General features: G+C 40.4%; 1 protein-coding gene across 20 annotated transcripts in view; it reads right to left on the minus strand.

Annotated features, from left to right (window-relative positions):
- Positions 1 to 2,311: 2,311 nt before the first annotated feature.
- The window catches only part of FARS2 (phenylalanyl-tRNA synthetase 2, mitochondrial), a 231,587-nt gene continuing 215,230 nt past the window's right edge, over positions 2,312 to 18,668 (minus strand). For all 20 annotated transcript variants that reach the window (XM_053964222.1, XM_053964376.1, XM_053964060.1 and 17 more), the window contains one exon: positions 2,312 to 2,666. In XM_053964222.1, coding sequence (XP_053820197.1) covers positions 2,528 to 2,666 — 139 coding nt within the window. In that variant the 3' untranslated portion in view covers positions 2,312 to 2,527. The remainder of the gene's footprint in view (positions 2,667 to 18,668) is intronic.

The following is an 18,668-nucleotide window of genomic DNA, read 5'->3' on the forward strand; positions in this document are numbered from 1 at the left end:
GTCCTAGAACATCTATGGCAAAGGCTTATCTAAGCTAAACATACCCAAGTATTTATATTATGCTCACAGCCAGCCCATATGATTTTACAGGTCTTCATATGATTGAATCACGCTTGCTCCTGAAGAGGCTGTTTGATTTTTTAATGTTAAATGGTTCATGTTTTTGCCCGAAAGTTGCTCCTACGAAAACATGTACTCCAGAAGATTATCCCATGGTATCAGGTCACCTTCAGGGAAAGTTTTCAATTTCCCCCTTATCCTATTAGCTTGTGAGATTAACTTTTCAGGTTTCAAAGGATAACACTACTCCACCAAAACGTGGCTGTTGTAGGAAGCCTGTGCTCACTGGAGTGCAATCCAGACACAGAGAATCACAGAATTGTTTAGCTTGGAAAAGAGCTCTAACATCATTGAGTCAAACACAGCTAATGTTAGTGACTGGATATGGGCCGATCCTAGAACACCCAAACTGCCTTGCAAAGCCAGCCATGAAGTCCTGTGGCTGCAGTGAAAATTTTCTCCTTCTTGTTTTCCCCGGATTTCTACGCCCTCAAGACTGACTGATTAGAATCAAAGAAAAACTGAAAGATTTGGGGAGTAGAAAAGGGATACCTCACTAATCAATAAATTAAAAGGGAAATCTTGTGACCTACTTCACCACAGATATTCTCCTATTTTCCCAAGAGACTTAGTTCTTTCATACAACCCACAGGTTATGGTACTCTCCCCACTGACAATTTCATCAATTAAAATCCACATTTTCTGCTGCCCTGTGTGACAGCATCAATCAGGCCCTGTCTTGGAACAAGTACTGCTCAGTGCAGTTCAGGGAAGTCCTCCTTCTCTCCTCCTCCTCATGTCATCACTGAGAATTCTGAAAAGGTAGAGGACTAAGGAGACTGAGAAATATCAAATGGGCTAGGCTGTATTTATCTTAGTAGATGATGGTTTAAAAATAACCACACAGGTTTTTCTGATGCCTAAATGGCACCCATTCCTTTTGCCTTGTAGAAAGTCTAGCATACTGTTTTCATAATCAAGTTATTTGGATAACACAACAGCGATTTAGATTAGGATTTGTTTACACAGCTAAATATGTTGAGTAATGTAATTAAAATGAGCTCTCTGACTCTGTCACATCTGCAATAGTAACTGGCTTCGTATGGTTGAGTACAAGCCTGCTGCACAGATGTTTCTTGATAAGGTATAAATCAGTGTTAGATGCTGTTTATTGCAGCATTTTTACCACCTTCTTCCCTGAAGGAGGGAATGTTGTCTGCACAGCAACCAGATGTGACCTGCAAGACTGTATGAAATGCTACCACAAGCCAAAACAGGTCCCACATTCCATATCAGCATCTGCAATGGCTCATCAAGTATTTATCAGGTCATTAGAACATTTCTACAGGCCCTAGCACCATACCACCACCAGAATTTACTTACTATAACCTGCAATGAAAAAGGCAAGCATCCTATAAAGCAACTGGAGCCTCAAACAGCAGAAGATCCTGTTTTAGTTTGGTTTCCTGCCTTTAAGGTCAAATTTCTGAGCAGACGCTGCTGCTAGATAGCAAGATACTGTGAGAGATCAAGGCAGCTGCTTTTCAGGGCATTGTAGGGAAGAGTTTCTATTTACTGCCATCCTGCCATAGGTGATATCAACACTTTGATGGTGACAGGGGAGGAGACTTATCTTGCACTGGTGTCTATGCAAAGAGAAGTGAGACAAGAGAGCTTCTCCCCTGGTGAAGGTGGCACAGCTTGGAGCACCTCACTAAGCTCTGCTCAGCCCTGTAGGAGCAAGAGGATCTAACAGGGAAAACTTACCTATGACCCAGCATTTGTAGACAGCCAAGCCTGGCCCAAGCCACACTGGCTCCTTCTCTGTAGCTGATGAAAGCAACACCCATGGGCTCTGAAGGTAAGAGAGTCTAACTTCACAAGATGTAGTTCTTGGAAGGTTTCTTGAAGCAAAATCTGACATCTCTTATTAAAAAAAAAAAAAAAAAAAGCAAAAAAAAAGCAAAAAAAAAAAGCAAAAAAAAAAAGCTGGGATTGGGGGTGGGGTGGGGCAGGATGGGTTTTTCTTCCCTGAACTAATCTGTGTCTCTGATTTGCTTCACTTGTTACATGGACAGAAGATCCTGTCAACACAGAAATAATGCCAAGTATTTACAGTTTAATGGAACCCAGGGACCAATTAACAACACAGAAAACCACCAGGCAGTGTATTTCTCATCGTAACAGGAGGGAAATCTTACATTACTGCTGTTCCCCTATTCCTTAAAATAAAGCACCAGCATTTCATCAATGATTTCTCAGTAGTAATGTTTATTACCTGCCAGTTTTACCATTGGACATTCATCAATTGCTTTCTGTGCTCAGTCACAAAACCCATCTCTCTACTTGTGACCAAAAACCACCCCCAAGAAAAGAAGAAAGAAGAAAAAAAAAGAAAGAAAAAAAAGGGGAAAAAAAAGAAAGAAAGGAAAAAAGTAACTGTCCTTGGGGCTCCAGAGCAACATTGCTAGAACCTGCCCTCCACCCCAAGCTCCCGAACTGCTGACTCCTCAATAGCCTGATGGATGTGATGCACCTCGTCCTGCGTTAGCGTCCTCTCCGGGTGCCGGTAAATGATACGGTAGCAGTGGCTGACCTTCTTCGTCCTACAAAACACAAACCAAAAGAGGACTCATAAATATGTCTGCCTGCAAATGCAAATACATGAGGCCAAACACTTACCCTCTGGATCATTTTTATTTGCAGTCTAATTTTGCCCTTGTTGCTTGAAAATCACCTTAATGCTAAGATACACAGTTCAGAGAGGCGGGACTGAGCTGAATTTTAATTTTGGCAGAGGACTTTGCTGAAGTCCACCTCATACCTCAACTTGTATTGTGGTGTGGTAGCTTCTTACCAGAGCAAACACACCCTGGAGAAGGGATTCTTACCCTGTGCTATGGAAAGTAGGAGACAAAGGAGAACAGGGAACTGGAATAGAGAAAAGAGAGTGATGGGGGAAAGAAAAGTATTTAAGAGTTGCTGGCTAGGCAAAGACAAGTTAATGAAAAATCAGGACAAACCATTAAGTTGAGTAAGAGTGAAAAAAATCTCCTTGCTCTCTATCAAAAGCAGGCAAGAGCACCTAGCTTTGCAAAGGCATCTCTGTAATTGCAGTGATTGTGTTACTGAATTTAAATGGCAGTTTTGGCACCCTTTTTTGTCTCAAATGGAGCCCACACAGCTGCTTCTTTCAAAGGTGAATACTCACTTCAATGAAAGAGAGAAAATCTGAGGAGAAAAATTATGGGAAACCAGACAGTACCAGGCAGAAAAAGCTTCCAGACTGGCAGAACTCTGCATTTAATGGCACACAAATGCAGTCAGCAAGCTTTGGATCATCTCTCTCCTGAAAACTGCTTCATGTTAGAACCACATTTATGCTTAAGATGATTTGATTAAATCTACAGTTAAATGTGTTCATCCACAGAGACAACTCTCAAGATATTCATTTCAACCTCAAATCCTACTAGGAACAGGCACAGGTAATTTTTACTTCAGAATTGTTGTTTGATACCAATTTTGTCCCACCCAACAAATGTGGGAAGTTTGCCCTGGTCCCACTGGCAGTTTACAACCAAAAAGCTACTTCTAATTAAAGCATTCCCCTTTTTTTGTGTGCTCTGAAGATAAAGCAAGTTAAATATGGCTAGCAGCTGAAAGGGCAAACTGCATTTCATAAAGTGTTAAGCTGACTGCAGTTAACTGCTAAAAGCCAACCAAGAGCATTCCCTGGGTGCAGGTTAAATGCTGCAGAAAAGTAATCTTTGAGGAAAGAGGGGGAGGTGTAACTGTGGGGAAGGTGTTGCTCTGCTCTGCTCCACCTCTTCAAAGCAGCCAAGAGGACAAACCTCCGGGAAGCAAGTAAATGGAATAACAAGGATTTGGTCAGATGCTACACTGCCAGTGAAAAATTTGAGTAAGAGAGAGGGATAATTGCACTGGAGCTCAACAGAAATGATTTTCAAAATCAGGCTAGTAAATATCCTTAGAGCTGGTAGTATTTCAATTTTTAATGGTGCTACAGGAATACACCTGATCAAAAACATTTGCAAATTGCTTTAGCTGAAAATCGATTTAGAAGATGTACAGTCACAGGCTTAATCCTGAAGTTTTGCAAATACTGGGAATATATCCCATGACTGAAAATTCATTATCATTATTTAATGATAATGTGATGTAAACACAAATTTGCTTAATGTAGATGTAAGCTGTGGTAGGTGTAGCTACAGCAATGGCCTTGGTCAAATGGAAGTGACAATTACTCCTGACTCAGGTGTTTCTGTGTCCCCCTCCCTCCATGCTAGAGAGCATTGTCATTCCATAACAAATAATATATGGCAGACTAGGACACAATAGTTTCTTGTGGGTGTTATGGAAAAAGAGTAGCTTTAGGATGTATTTAAATCAGGAAAGGGTAGAGGTTGTAGAGAACAGCACTGGACTAGAGTTCTGCTAGCTGCAGCTGAAGTTAAGCATTGGTGTGAGAGAACTAAAACGGGGATTGCATTAAATGTAATTAATCTAGATTTAATTATGGGCAAAAAAATGAAGTTGTAACTACTAATGCACATAACTCCACATAACATGGATGCTACATCGTATGCTACGTTTTCCTCGCACCTTTTAGCTAGGTTTATTTGCATCTCTGTTACTAATTAGAAAGAAGGAGTATAAGGGTTCAAAGACACACTGCAAATTTCAAAACCTTAAGGATTGTTTCCAGAGTACTATTTACTAACTTTTCAAGGGAGATTTGGAAGAGCACTTCTCAGCTCTTCCCTCCCTTAATATTTCCCCTGCTCCCAAATAAAGAATTAAGACACTGTGATTAATCCCTGCCATCAGCTGCAACTGGAAACAATTATTGTCAGCAAATAATACCTTTGCTCATTCTGTTTCTCACTTCCCTTTAGTGCCACAGAGCCACAGAATGTTTGCCTACCTTAGCGATGGCTCTACTTATGCATAATGAAGTCTCTGCTGCATGTCATGCTGCAGCCTGACGATACAGAAGCAGTGGCTCTCTATCCTGAGAAACAAAATTTTGAGGCCAAAACCTGCAGCACCAGCTTCATGGGATAAAAAAAAAAGAAGAAAAAAAAAAAAGAGGAAAAAAATGTAGAAGCTTAACAGCGAGCACACTGGGCTTCATTTACCTAAAGTGCACCGCCAGACAAGTCCGTGCGGTCGCAGTCACGCGGACTCCTCTCCCATTAGGCTTCAGCTGATCTCAGTGTCACAAGTCTCTGCACCAGCCTGCGGCTTTCAGGTAATGAAGCGCAGTGAACACAGTGAAACACTGCTCAAAGGGAGAAGGAAGATAGGGGTTTATTCTGATGCCACAGGAGGAAACAGGATACAGACTGCGGACAAACACTGGAGCGAAATAATGCCTAATGCTCTTTCATATGATTTTTGGAGGAAAGAGCTTTGCCTCATGATTTTCAGGAATTGGCACTCAGCTGCTTTCATGTGCTAGGGAGCTGGTCCCTGCCAGGTCAGAGTCACTGTGTGGGGTCCATCTGAAGGTCAGCGTATATGTATGGATATTTCAGCCTGATACCTAAGCAGAACAAGAAATTAAGGGGTCTTAGTTTAATAAAATCAATATGAAAGCAACCTCACCCTGGTACCTGGGCTAGAATAAAAGGGCGTGGTAGGCAACAAAAATTAATACATGTGTGTTAGCTTTCCCTGCATGGAGGATCACTGAAGGATGCTTTAAATGCAACTTGGCTGGAAAGCTGATCCCAGAGGCTACCAACAGCAAAACACTTCAGTGTTCCAGGGAATCCGTCTCAGGCATTACATAAGACTAAGCACAGGGTCATTTGGTAACCAAAATGTTGCATAAAGCACAAATGCCTGGCATTGGCACTTATCTCTTCTACATGCAATACCATAACAAGAATGAAAATCTCTCCATCCTGTACTGGAAGAGGGAGATAAAAGGGGCACCATTGAGTAGGAAACCCCTTACCTTTTAACTGTGTTCTACTTTCCATCTGCCTTAAATAAAGCACAGAAGCATAGAGAGTTCTGTATGGAGGTTATCCCTTTTCTTAAGTGCTGAGGACAACACAAAACCAGGTATTTTTCTAGAGAGCTGGCTTTACTCTGAGGAACAGAAAACTAGAGTGACAATTGGCCACAGCATGAAAGAGCAAAAAAGAGTACCATCCCTTTTGTATCCCGAGCAGTTCACTAAGCAGTACTACTCACCATGATATCTATACTGCACCTTTGTCTACCGAATACTTTTTAAAACGTAAGATCTACAGACATGGTAGTGCAAGCATTTGAGATTTTTTTCTCTCTGTTAAGTGATTCATGTTAATGAGGTTCCTTGAGGATATCCCTGCCACGGAAATGTGTATCCTATCTGCCTTCATAAGATTCATCATGTAATTCCCTTATATAAACCTTCATACAGTACTCAGTGGCTGCTACACCCTTCACAGAGATCACATGCATGGAATGACCTCAGGGAAGAGAAAGGCTTGTTTTGTTTGCCACAATGTCCTGAAAGCAGTGATGATGGGAAAAAAGGAATAAATTGTTTCATGTTACCAGCATCCTAATTGACAAAGCCATGCAGAGAGCACAGCTTTGGTTTTGCTTTGTGGCTCCAGCAGTTCCAGAATGGTTCATATTTTAAGTGGAAATGTGGAAGAATATTAAACTGCAAGAAGAAGATGTCATTACCTGTTCCTTTTTGTTTCATGCTTTCAAACCACATCCATCTCTATGACAGTAGGCACAACTGCTAAATATCCTACCATAAATTTTAAAGTGACAAATAGCACTCTTTGCTAGAAACCACATCATGGAGAATGGCAAAAGGCTTGTGCTGTATATCTTCTCATCAGTGGCAAAAATTTCAATTACCATGGTGATATGCACATAGAATATAGCAGTAATTCTCTGAACAAAGGTCTTTCCAAAATACGCATTCTCATCCATCCTTTCAAATGCTAATACTTTGCCTCTCTGGAAGAGCACAGCATATTCTTAAAAAGGGACATGTTTTTGTTTAAGGTGATTTTGATGCCAGCGAAAGGCATTAGATCACCTCCAGATGAAAGAATTGTTTTAAACCCACAAAAAGCAGGAAATGGTCATTTCTCTTGCATACCTTCTCCAGCTGACACCTGGCAAAAAGGTGGTTCAGCTTAAAAAAATAGTTCAGGCCAATATATGCATGTTGAGAGTGTCAATTTTATTGGATTTTTTTGGTGGTTACTTCAAAAGAGATGCATGTTCACTGAGTGATGATTGGACTGAAATACTGTTTTTCTGTTTCACAAAACTGAGACAGTAATGGACTTTTTGCTCTTTTCTAATTGGACTTGGTGAAATCTGTATCTGAATACCAAACCTGAAATCTGCTTGACCTTTTCATTCTTTCTTTAGTATTAATTCCATTTTAAGCTTCTCTCTTCATGTAGGGGAAAAAAAAAAAAGTCAAAATTCTGTTAATAGCCAGATTATTGAGAGATAAAGAGCACAGTAGAGCACAGTATGGGATACAATGGCAAAAGACATAAATAACACCTTCTAGTTTAGATAGTGAAAAGTGGACTAAATATGAAAGCACTTTCAGCTTCTCAGTCACTGGACACTGTTAGATAGCCACAAGTACACTCTAAGTCATTGTCCAGTATTCAAAAACATTGGATTAATTCAAAAGCTTTGATGATTATTTTCCTTTTCTACCTCAAGCTATCAACTAATTTCTTGCATGCAGGAACAGATACAAATAGATAAATATGAAAAAAAAATCTTTCACAGGCTTCACTTGAAAGTTTCCTGGCTGTTAAGGTACTCACTAAATGTTTAATGGAACAGTTGAAGCAATTAGTTGTGCTTTGGCTGAGCACTTTGGCCCATAAAATCTTTTCTTATTTCAACAGATCACCTTGGTTTGTTGACAGAGGCCAACAAAAGAACTACCATGAGCAGTGCAAGGCTCTCTTTTGCCAGCTCCCAAGCAGAGAGAACTCTTGTAAATAGAGTTATACAAGAAACTGAGAGAGTATTTCCCTTGTGCATCCTCTCAGTAACCAGCCAAGGATACAGATAACCCATTTCAGATCCAAGCACTTCCTATTAAAAAGCTCTTAAGTCTCACAGCATCAGAAGTAATGAAATCCATTACATGCAGGCAGCAATGAAATATCACTAGGGTGAAGAAGAAAAGTACCATTCTCCCTTATACTAAAAAAAAAATCTAGAGTACCTACAGGATCATAAGGTAACTGAGACAGACTTCTGCTGCCACCAAAGGGCAGAAAAAACCTACAAAGCCTTGGGATTTGGGATTGTGTTTTTTCTTTTCATTTTAAAGACAGTAACTCATTGATTCCTTGGAGAAGGTGATGATCAATGGTTGTAACGCAGGTATGAAACCATTTTTCAAGGGGATGGATTCCAGCATGGGTGATGACTGCTTGTCCTCCAACCTCAATCTCTTTTGGAAAATCATCTATCAAACTCAGGGGACAGAACTCCCATCATACTTGATCAATGCCAATACTGAGGAATCAATTTCATGTGGATTTAAAGCTGGATGTGACTGAGTGTTGTCCCTCTTGCAAGGTGAACTTTGTGCATTCACTTCACACTGGGCCTCTTCTGTTTTTAGGGGCTCACCAGTCCATTGAGTGATTCAGTTCAAAATCCTGCTCTAAATCCAGGAAGATTCAAGAGTAGGCTAGAGGCTGAATATCGTCAAGACTTGCTTAACTTAGAGCAGAGTAACCTCAGAGCACTCACCATGCCACAAAAATTCAACACTATGCATGGAATGAGTCTCTCAACTTCCCAAGGCTGAGCCTTTGAGCAGTGGCAGAAAGCTGTGCACACAAAGATCAGAACATGAGCAAAAACCCTCTGAGACTCAGAATAGGGTACAAACCCCTATTTTTTCTTCAGAGTTATCACTATGACAGGATACAAGGACTGCACAGGTGAAATTAAGATGGGAGAAAGAAAAATTTCTGATACATATATACAAAATCCAGTGAAATAACTTCTACCCATTGTGGTGGCAAATTAGAGAAGGTTGATTGGTAAAGTACTTGAGACTTATTTTTATGTACTAAACATAGAAAAATAATTGGATGCTGAAAGTAAGAGAGAAAAAACGATAGCCTCAGCATGAGACAGGACAGAATACCGGTTCTCTGAACAGCACGGAGTTTTATTTTGCTTCACTTTCCCTAGGTTTGACTGAAAAAGGTTTATGTCAAAGGCTTTTCAAAGTCTAATCTTGTTTTCACCAAAATAGAATGCAAGGAGTAATACTTTTCATTATTTGTTTAAAAACTGACCACTGGAGACTTAAACACTCTCTCTAACTGAGCAAACAAAAGAACAAAATAACTCCATTTGGATATTCTGTCTTGGGGGAATTGCCATCTAAGCTTCCTGACTCTTTCCTTCTCTGTTTAGTTCAGAAACCATGGCAGGACTGCATTTCCCATGAGAGGCCAAGGCAAAAAGTTCCTATGATGGATCACTCCCTCTCTCTGGAAAAGAAACTTGGCTGGCATAGCTGATATTGACATACTGAGGAGAACAGAAGCACACATTACCTAGAAGTCCTGGTACTGCTGGCAGCTGAAGCATTTTGGCTACCAACGAGGAAATTCTTAGAAAAAGTCACATTTTCAGTGAGCAAACCCATAATATACCAACATATTTTCTGCCATTGCTGGCTCTCCTGCTTTCTCCACATTTTTCTTGATCTCCTAAATCCCTGGTAATTTAGCAGTGGAAGAAGATATCTCCGGCAGCAAGAGGCTCTGTGGTTCTGGCAGAACTTTGTGACTTGGGTACCTCATTCACAACCCTGTTGTGCCCTTCCAGGGCAACTGTCTGTACTGGAGAGGATGAGGGACACAACCTGTTTGCAAAGAGCAGCTCTGGAAGACACACTTTGTAGAGTTGTGCTTCTTGTGCAAAGACCTTATATTCTTCTCCCTCTGAGCCACCACGTGCGAGTAAGAGGATGCAAGAAGATTTGGTCCTCCTCCTATCAAAGCATGATGTTAATAATTCCATTCCTGGTCCTTAGCCACAGCAGGATCACTCTAAACTTTCCAACCATTGGCAACTACCTGTACTTAAAGAGTGACAACCCATCCCAATATTCTGAATAAATCCAACATGAGAGGTGAATTTGGACTCTTTAAAATGCTTTCTAAAATATTTATGATAAAAATGTTAAGTGTGATACCTTTTCAGTTCTTCTGAGTGAAAGATCAAAGATGAGAAGTATAAATATTTAGCAGTTTTTTCTGCCAACTAGATGTTAATACTAAAGGCTACAAAAAGTATTACTAAAAATAACATTGCTGTTAAATTAAACCATATTTCATAATCAAGTAAAAAGAGAATTTATATGAGAAGTTAAAACAATTAATTCTCCTAAGAAAAGAATATGGATGGTAGTGACAGCTGGTTTAGATATATCTCCACTGAGCACTAGCAGAAATCAGGGTCTAGATGATAGACAAGTGCATGGGAAGGCCTGAATGCTGTTTTAGACTCTTGTATAGATTTCTTCACTGAGATTACTAGTTTCATCCTCACCAGGCCCAGGAGGTAGGTGTTTAAGGTCCTTTTACAGCTCTTGTGAGTTAAAGTAAAGGTGGACACAGCTCTGGACTCAGACATGAACCTAAATGACTTGTCCAAGGTCCCACAGAAAATTGATGAGAGAGAGGGAGCTTGGACAAGTGCAGACAGAGACCCTTTGAGTTACCTTTCTTTCAAGTTACCCTTCCTATTCACCCACACTTCCAGTCAGCCTTCTTTACTGCAATATTGTACAGCAGTCCTGGAAACCAAAACAGGCTATGGCAGAAAAAGCAACTCATCCAATACAGAGAGGACAGGGCAGGGGAGAGACAACATCAGGGTAACCAAATATGCTGTTTCCTAACTGATAAACTAAGCCCAAACCAGGAGAAAACAGGATGGGGACAAGAAGTCAGCAGGAACTGCTGAGTTAACCTGAGACTAGAAGACAAGAGGGGCTTTAAACTTTAAAACAGAAAGCAGAAGTTAAAAGAAATCACTTGCCCCCCCCCCCCCTTTTTTTTTTTTTGAGGAAAAGTAGTACATTAAAAGCACCTGCTCCACTGGTCAGCCTGTAGCACCTGAAGGCAACTTAAAACCCTCTGTGTGTGCAAATAGAGGGGGTTTCTCAATGGGGCTGCTCACAGTATCTGTCAAAGCTGGTGAAAACCCTGCAGCCACTTGCACAATTAAGTGTTGCTTCCTGTGTCCTTACAGTTCGTAAGTTATTTTTCCTCTCAGAATTGTCAGGTTTTACGAGCCTTAATCTGGCTAACTGCATTTGTTTTGGAGATGCAGAAATCCACCACTTTCCTTCCCTGAGGATAGAGTGGCTCCACACAGACAGCCACAAGAAACCTATTCTCATCGTTTTTCTGACAGCTGCTGCCTTGGAAAGACAACTCAGAGAAAGTCCTCAGAGTAAGGAGCACTACTGGCCAGCAGATTAAACTACTGTTAACACAGTGGAAAACTGTCAGGCTGTTAAACTTTTCTCTTGCCAGATCCCCTTTGTACAGGTAATACATTTGGACCATGATGAGAGACAAAGAGTCTGGATCTTGTAGGTGAGGTTTTCCTGGCTATTTTGAATGGAACAATGGGGAAAATATTGGAGCACTATTGAAACTAGCCAAAAGATGACAACATATGCCAATGAGGTGCACTGGCCAGAACTTTAACAGCTATCAAAATGAGCATTCGTTTGGAAAACTCTAGCTGTTGTGTTTGGCATGTTGCCCCTTAATATTATGGTTGCTCTTTATGAAAATAAATGTGTTTATGCTAGGAAGTATGCACAGTGCACACCTCCTACAGTGAGAAAATATATGAGCATCATGCAATAAAACATCCTGTGGGCATGAAGATTAAAAAGTCAGGGCACAAAATGAAATGCATAATTCTGTGAGTAAAACAAAATTATTGGTCTGCCACTCAAGAAAGGAAAGCAAGCCACTGAGGCATTACACTAGGAAGATCAAAATACCATTTTTGCTATGACTTTACTAAAAAAGGCCAAGCAATCCTCCCACTAGCAGGAATTAGTATCAACAAAGAAGGAATAAGATCTCAGCCCAGAATAGGGAATTCACAGGGAGTGTCAGAGTAAACCAATGTTCTCAAATTGTCCAAGACATGAACTTTGCCCTAAAGCACTTCAGGAATGAGCAGAAGGAATTTAAAGGCTGTTATCAGTTGTCTTTGAGAGTTCATGGAGGACCTTCAAAAAGGTCAGAGTGCTTATTTTTGGAAATAGAGAAAAAACCCCAAAGCTAGGAAGCCACAGAAACTATGAACCATTTGCTTTTACTTTAAATTCCCAGAAAAACTCTGATGTAGCTAATTAGCTCAGTTAGTTGAGGCATGGTGTTAATAATACCAAGGTTGTGGATTTGATCACTGTACAGGCCATTTACTTAAGAGTTGAGCTTAGTGCTCCTTGTGGGTCCCTTCCAACTCAGATTATTCTGTTAATTTGTGAAAAAGTTTGTAAGCACACAATGGAAATTTTTTTTAAAGTAAAAAAAAATAGAAAACATGGATATACTGATTAAATCTAGTCAAAACATCCTGTATTTCTATCTATGAAGGCTAATAAATCAATAATCAATAAGTGAAATGATAAATTGCAAGAAGTAGTATGGAGAGTAGGTCCATGTGTAGGTACGTGCATCTTCACAGTGAGTTAAACCAAGTAAGAAAAAATGGTCTAAGATCAATATGTCACAAAATATGGTCCCAGTGGCAGCTGCAAGTAGTTTCAGACAAAGCCTCAAAATTTTAGGAAAAAAATTTAAGCATTATAATGAAAAGTGAAAAAAACAAGAAATACACTAAATCCAATTCATAAAATGAGGCATTAAAAATCTGTCTTCCTAAACATTTCACCATAGAGCAAACTGCACATAGGTGGATGAGCAAACTGGTGATCAGTACTGGTGATTACTACAAAAAGGTGATCTTGCAAGTAGCTGTAGTACTTGTCAAGAATTTGTTGTTTCTGGGACCTGTTATCCCCAGTTCAGCCAAATCTGAAGGATCAATCTTGTGGGGTTCTTCAACCTGGCTCCTGGATGATGGAGTACTTTCGCTAATGGAAGAGGAGATGCAGCAGAAGTGTTTGTTAACTGGCATATTACATTAAGTTGGGTAAAATACTAAGTATAACTGAAGACAAGGTTAGAATAATCCTGACAAACTGAACAAGCTGGAGGATACAGTTCAACCAGAACAATGAATGCTGGGCAAAAAGCAGCACTGCACAAAGCATCTAAGGACCACACAGAGCCATGAGCTGCAGGTGAACCTGTGACATTGCTGGACAACACAAGTTAAAGGCAAGACTGAGAGAATATAGGTGGCTCAGCCTAATCAGAAAGCATGAAAACATCCTTTAAATACCTAAAATGCTGCACAGAGTTAGGTACTAATCTTTTATCAACATTCACAAGCAGCTGGAGACAAAAGTAATGAGCTCATATTGCAGAAATGTTCAGGTTCAAAATTCACTTGGAAAGGCAGTTGGAGTCCCCTTTGCTGGAAGTCCTAAAGCACTGGTTATACAAGTGTCTGTCAGGAATGCTATAAGTAGAGCTGATCCTGTTTTGGAGTAGGAGGAGGAACTAGGTGGCAGTACTCTTCAACTCTTTAGCATAACGTAATGTAACAGTCTTTAAAATGCAAAAAGTTACTTGAGTAGCAAAGATAGCTCCCTATAGCTCCAACTTAACACACGTCCTGTATTTTTTTATCCCCTGAGAGTGATGTAATCTCTATAGACCAGCACCCCTATCATTAGCCTTATAGGGCAATGTTGAAAGAGAGCACATAGGAAAGCAAAGTGCTGCTCAGTTACCTTTCACTGCCTAAGTCAACAAAACAAACAAACAAACAAACAAACAAGCAAAGACAGAGAAAAGTCCACTCTATAAGACAGCAACCCAAAGGGAGAATGTCACTCAACTGCTTGTCCCATTTGCTTCAGAGATGAGAGATGCCTTAGGAAAGCTCTAAGGAACAGCCACAGAAGATGCTGCGTATCTTTCATAGGCTAAACTGCATTCTTTCTTTTAAACATTTCTGAGTTTATATCAAGAATTTGCTTTCAGCTTTCCACGTTCACATTAAACCATAAACAATCTTAAAATAAGGGCAAAGTCTTTCTTCTAACAAAGCAATGTTGCAAACAAGCCTGTTGAGATTCTTCACCCCAAAGCAATTTTGGAAGTCCAGGAACTCGGAGACATCTGAGACACCAATCCTTAAATCAAGATTGCCTGGTTGGCCCCACTCTGGGGACTGCGGCCTTCTGACATAGAAGCTGATCAACTTTATGCCCTGTTGCAGGTGGTGGCACTAAAAAAAAATACAGAGGAAATTGTATGTCCTAGGATATACTGCAAATCAGCTGATCTCTTAATAGAAACACATAGAAATCTCAACTCGTGGAGCCCAAATACAGTGCTCTGAGTAAGCACCCATGTTTCCCTCATCTTCCTACATGTTATCCTGGCCTCCCTGATCTCACTCACTCGCTGTTCTGTATTCACTCACTGAGTCTGTTCCTTATGTAGACAGACGCTGTGAGGAAGGAGCCACCTCTTATTTTACCTACCTATGCTGCCTTCCACAGCACAGAATGAGAAGCCACCATCTACTTGTACAAAAATATGTGTATGTAAGTGTGTACATCCAACTCAGAATATTTTGTGATTTTGTGATACATTCCTAGCCATTGCTGGAAAGGCTAGGTTTTTTATTAACCTTCACAAGTTTGCTTGGACTGATAAGACCACTAGTTTTTGGGAAACCTTGATGTTCACTAAATCATTTTCAGAGATTAAATGTTGATCTCATAAAAGTGCCCTTGTATATGTGTACTTTTGTTCTTACATGAAATATGAAGTTGCCAAGGAACAAATAAACTATTTATGACTTATCCTGTACAGTAACAAAGAATGGCTTAATGGGGGCACATACTACTTTTGAATGTACTGCAGTCTGTTCTTCCCTGAACTGGAGAGTCTCTTAACCGAGTTTAAGCTGTACATTTGCCTTTCGCCTCAAAAAGAGATCTCATTCTTGACACGACTGAATCACAGCAGAAAGACCTACATGCCACAGGTTCCTGCACCACAGTCCCACAAACCTCCCTTACTTGTAGGTGATTCAGTGTAGGTCACACACAGCCACCATCAACTCAGATTGCTAACTGAAAAGAACTCAAGTTATTTTTACATTACTGACTTTAGAGTTATAGAAGACATGACTGGTATTATACATTTGATGCAACAATTTGGTGGCATGACCTTAGAAACCATCATCTCTGCTTGTAGACCTTCTTAATTTGAACTACAGTAACATATAAGGAAGGATACATTCCTTCTGAGATTATAGGGAGTTACACCTGAACAGCTGCCTTGCCAAGTGTCCCCGGAGGTTCACTCCATTAAGATCAGCAGTCTGTTCTCTACTTTGCCTAATTTGACACACCTAGCCAGGATGGCTGGTGTTTTAACATTATGTTTGAAAACATACTCAGTACAAAAGAATATGAAAATTATTGGACATTCAATGCTGAGAGGGTTACAGAGCTATTCATGCTCCCTTCTGCATCCACTGTGTCTCTCCACTGCACTCACATGGACAAACTCCCCAGCCAGTGACACCTTCTCTCTGCAGAGACGGCTGAACTAACACAGGTGCCATGTGTGTTCACTCAGTGAGAGAATGTACTTCCCTAAAATGGAAGAGACGTCAGAAATTACGCTGTAGCCCTTATTGAGAAGAAGATGGAGACTAGAATAACCCTGTGACATTTTGCACTGTAGTCTCTACCAAAAGGTGAAGACACAGAGACAGTTTGGACAACTCAGTAAAATCAGAGCATTGAGCAGCATGAAGTAGAGAAAGAGAGAGAGACATCTGCAGAACTTGTTCCTGAAACCCACACAGTTTTCATCCACAGTATATCATGATACTTGACGTTATTATAATTTTACTTTAGCATCCACTTGGGAAAAAGTTAAAAGGATCTTGCCCCTGACTGCAATAAACCCATCACAGAAGTTGAAGCACCTGTCTAAAGCACAGGTTGCAAGGGCTTGGACAGTCAAAACATTTATAAGCACTTCTAAGCTGGATGAAAGCTTTCTTATATTACTGGCACATCTGCACTGGCAGGGACAAACTTAGTCTCCTGTATCTCAACAGATCTCAGTTCTGATTCTGTATATCTCACAACACATTACAGAAACTCCACAGGGAAGCATGGAAAGAATCTGGATGAGGCTCAGCATCCACCTACACAGCCCATGGTTAGACCCATACTGTGTTGGATCAATGTTTCAAGTTTTGTTGTTGTTGTTGTTGTTTTTATTTTTCAAGGTTGAGTCTGTATCTACTTTCTTTTCCACAGACTGGAAGCATTTCAGTAGCACCTGGCTGAGGCAATAAAACCAAGCAGCAGTGCTGTTTGCACAAATCCTTTTCCAATCCCATCTCCAGGTGCTTCTCAGATTTGCCCTACTGCACCTAAACCAGCACATCTGCCTGAGTGGCCGCACACGTGATGAACCACAGTATCAAGCTGATGGGGTTGAAAAATGACCAAATTCTCAATCTGAGTCACTGAATGGCCTCCCCAGACACTCTGCCAGCACGGTGCAGGGGTGAGAACAGCACAAAGCAAGACTTAGCCTGCCAGGAAAAACACATGTGGAAACAGGGGCTAAAATCACAAGCTGCTAATTCACTGAATCCATGTAAACGGTAATGCACATCCTCCTTTATTCCCCCAAGTTCATGTAAATCTGTGCTATACATCTAAATGAGATTCAGATATAAGGGAGAGGAAAAACCCTGCCTGGCTGTCCCCAAAAGTTGCTGAGTCAAAGCTCTTGACCTATTCCCACTGAAGGCAATGGGATGACATCTCTTTCTGCCAACTGAGGATTCAGCTGATGTTTCACAAAACAAGAGGGACAGGTCCCTTGGTAGCAATGTTTTTAAAACTGATGAGCAGAAGCAGCCAGTCAGATCCTCTTCTTAAAAATGATGATACACCAGTTTAGTTAGGAAATGAATGAATGTGAACAGGACAGCAAGAGAAGAGGTAAGCAAAAACTGCTATGACAGCTGAACTTTGCAACACTGCAAAGTCTTTTGCCATCAGATAAGCCTGAGGTCAGTGGTCTGAGCCAATCTGAGGTATATAGGGTCCTTCACAGGGCCTCTGTTCTAGCACAGATTTCATTCTGTGCAAGTGAAATTGCCCCTTCTGACAAACATAATGCACATTCTCAGAAAGGAGGACTGTGTTTGTAAGCTCATTCTCAGTACTTCATCAAATATAGCCAAAATGCTTAAGAAGTTACTGCCATTAAAGACTAATCGGTTCAAAATCATTGCCTTTAACTATTCCCCTGTATGGTGGGACATCAGCCCAAGCTGATTGGTGGCTTTTGGACACTGAAAAGCAAGGTTGGAAAAAGTAGGGTGTGGGGATCAAGACTTAGAAATATTGATGGTGAATCACTCATTTGCTGAGAGAAGGCATGACTGCCTTTAATGAACAGTTACATGGAGGATGTGAGATAATCTAAGTGGGACTGTTACGAAATTTAACTATGAGATACTTTGAGTCATGATCTATAAAGCTGCTAACTGGGTTCAGTAAGTTGTTGAGTCACTACCATGTAAGACTGGGCTGCTCTGAAATCCATCTGGCTAAAGGCATTGAGTGGTTTGCTTTTCGTTAGAGAAGATGGAAATGAGCACACTTGGACATGAATTGTCAAGAATAAAAAATTATTAATAAAAAACATTAGCCACAATTACACACCATCCACACTAAAAATATTGTGTCATTTATATTTTAATTAAAGTTGTCCTGAGACTTAGAATTAGCAGGAATGAAATTAGCATGGATTTTAAATGTTCTGAGAGAAAAATACAGTACATTCTCTGACTTAAGTATCTCTTATGACATCAACTCAAAATAAAATGAGGACTGGGCAGAAGGATGCTGGATACGACATATAAATGACTGTTATTCCACATTTTAGAGTATTTTCACACTCAAACTGAGATGCTAAACCAACTTAGCACTTAACAGAAAGAAAAGAAAAATAAAATAATTTTAAAAACCACCACTATAGATCTAATTCATTCTGGAGAACTACTTCAGCAAAGACCCAGGGCTGAGCTAGTCAGACAACTCTATTATCTTTCGTCTGAAGAAAGTGTGATTAGTGGAGGAAATGTCACATTTACACTTAAAAATTGTTTCAAAGGCAACTTGTATCTTCTGGCACAACTCAGCCATTTAAAAAATACTGCAAGAGAAAGAGGCAGATATAGCAAAGAGCACTCCTTTTTATGATTTCTCACCCTTGTATTAAGCCACGGGTTCAGCTTGAATATTCAGTGTCTCAGCAGTTGGCATGTCCCAGGCAGAAGGGCAGAACTGCTCTCTGTTGGACCTCAGGGATGCAGTGCCAGGGCTCTCGGAGATGAAGGCT

This window comes from Vidua chalybeata, chromosome 1, assembly GCF_026979565.1.
Source record: "Vidua chalybeata isolate OUT-0048 chromosome 1, bVidCha1 merged haplotype, whole genome shotgun sequence".
Classification (NCBI taxonomy): domain Eukaryota; kingdom Metazoa; phylum Chordata; class Aves; order Passeriformes; family Viduidae; genus Vidua; species Vidua chalybeata.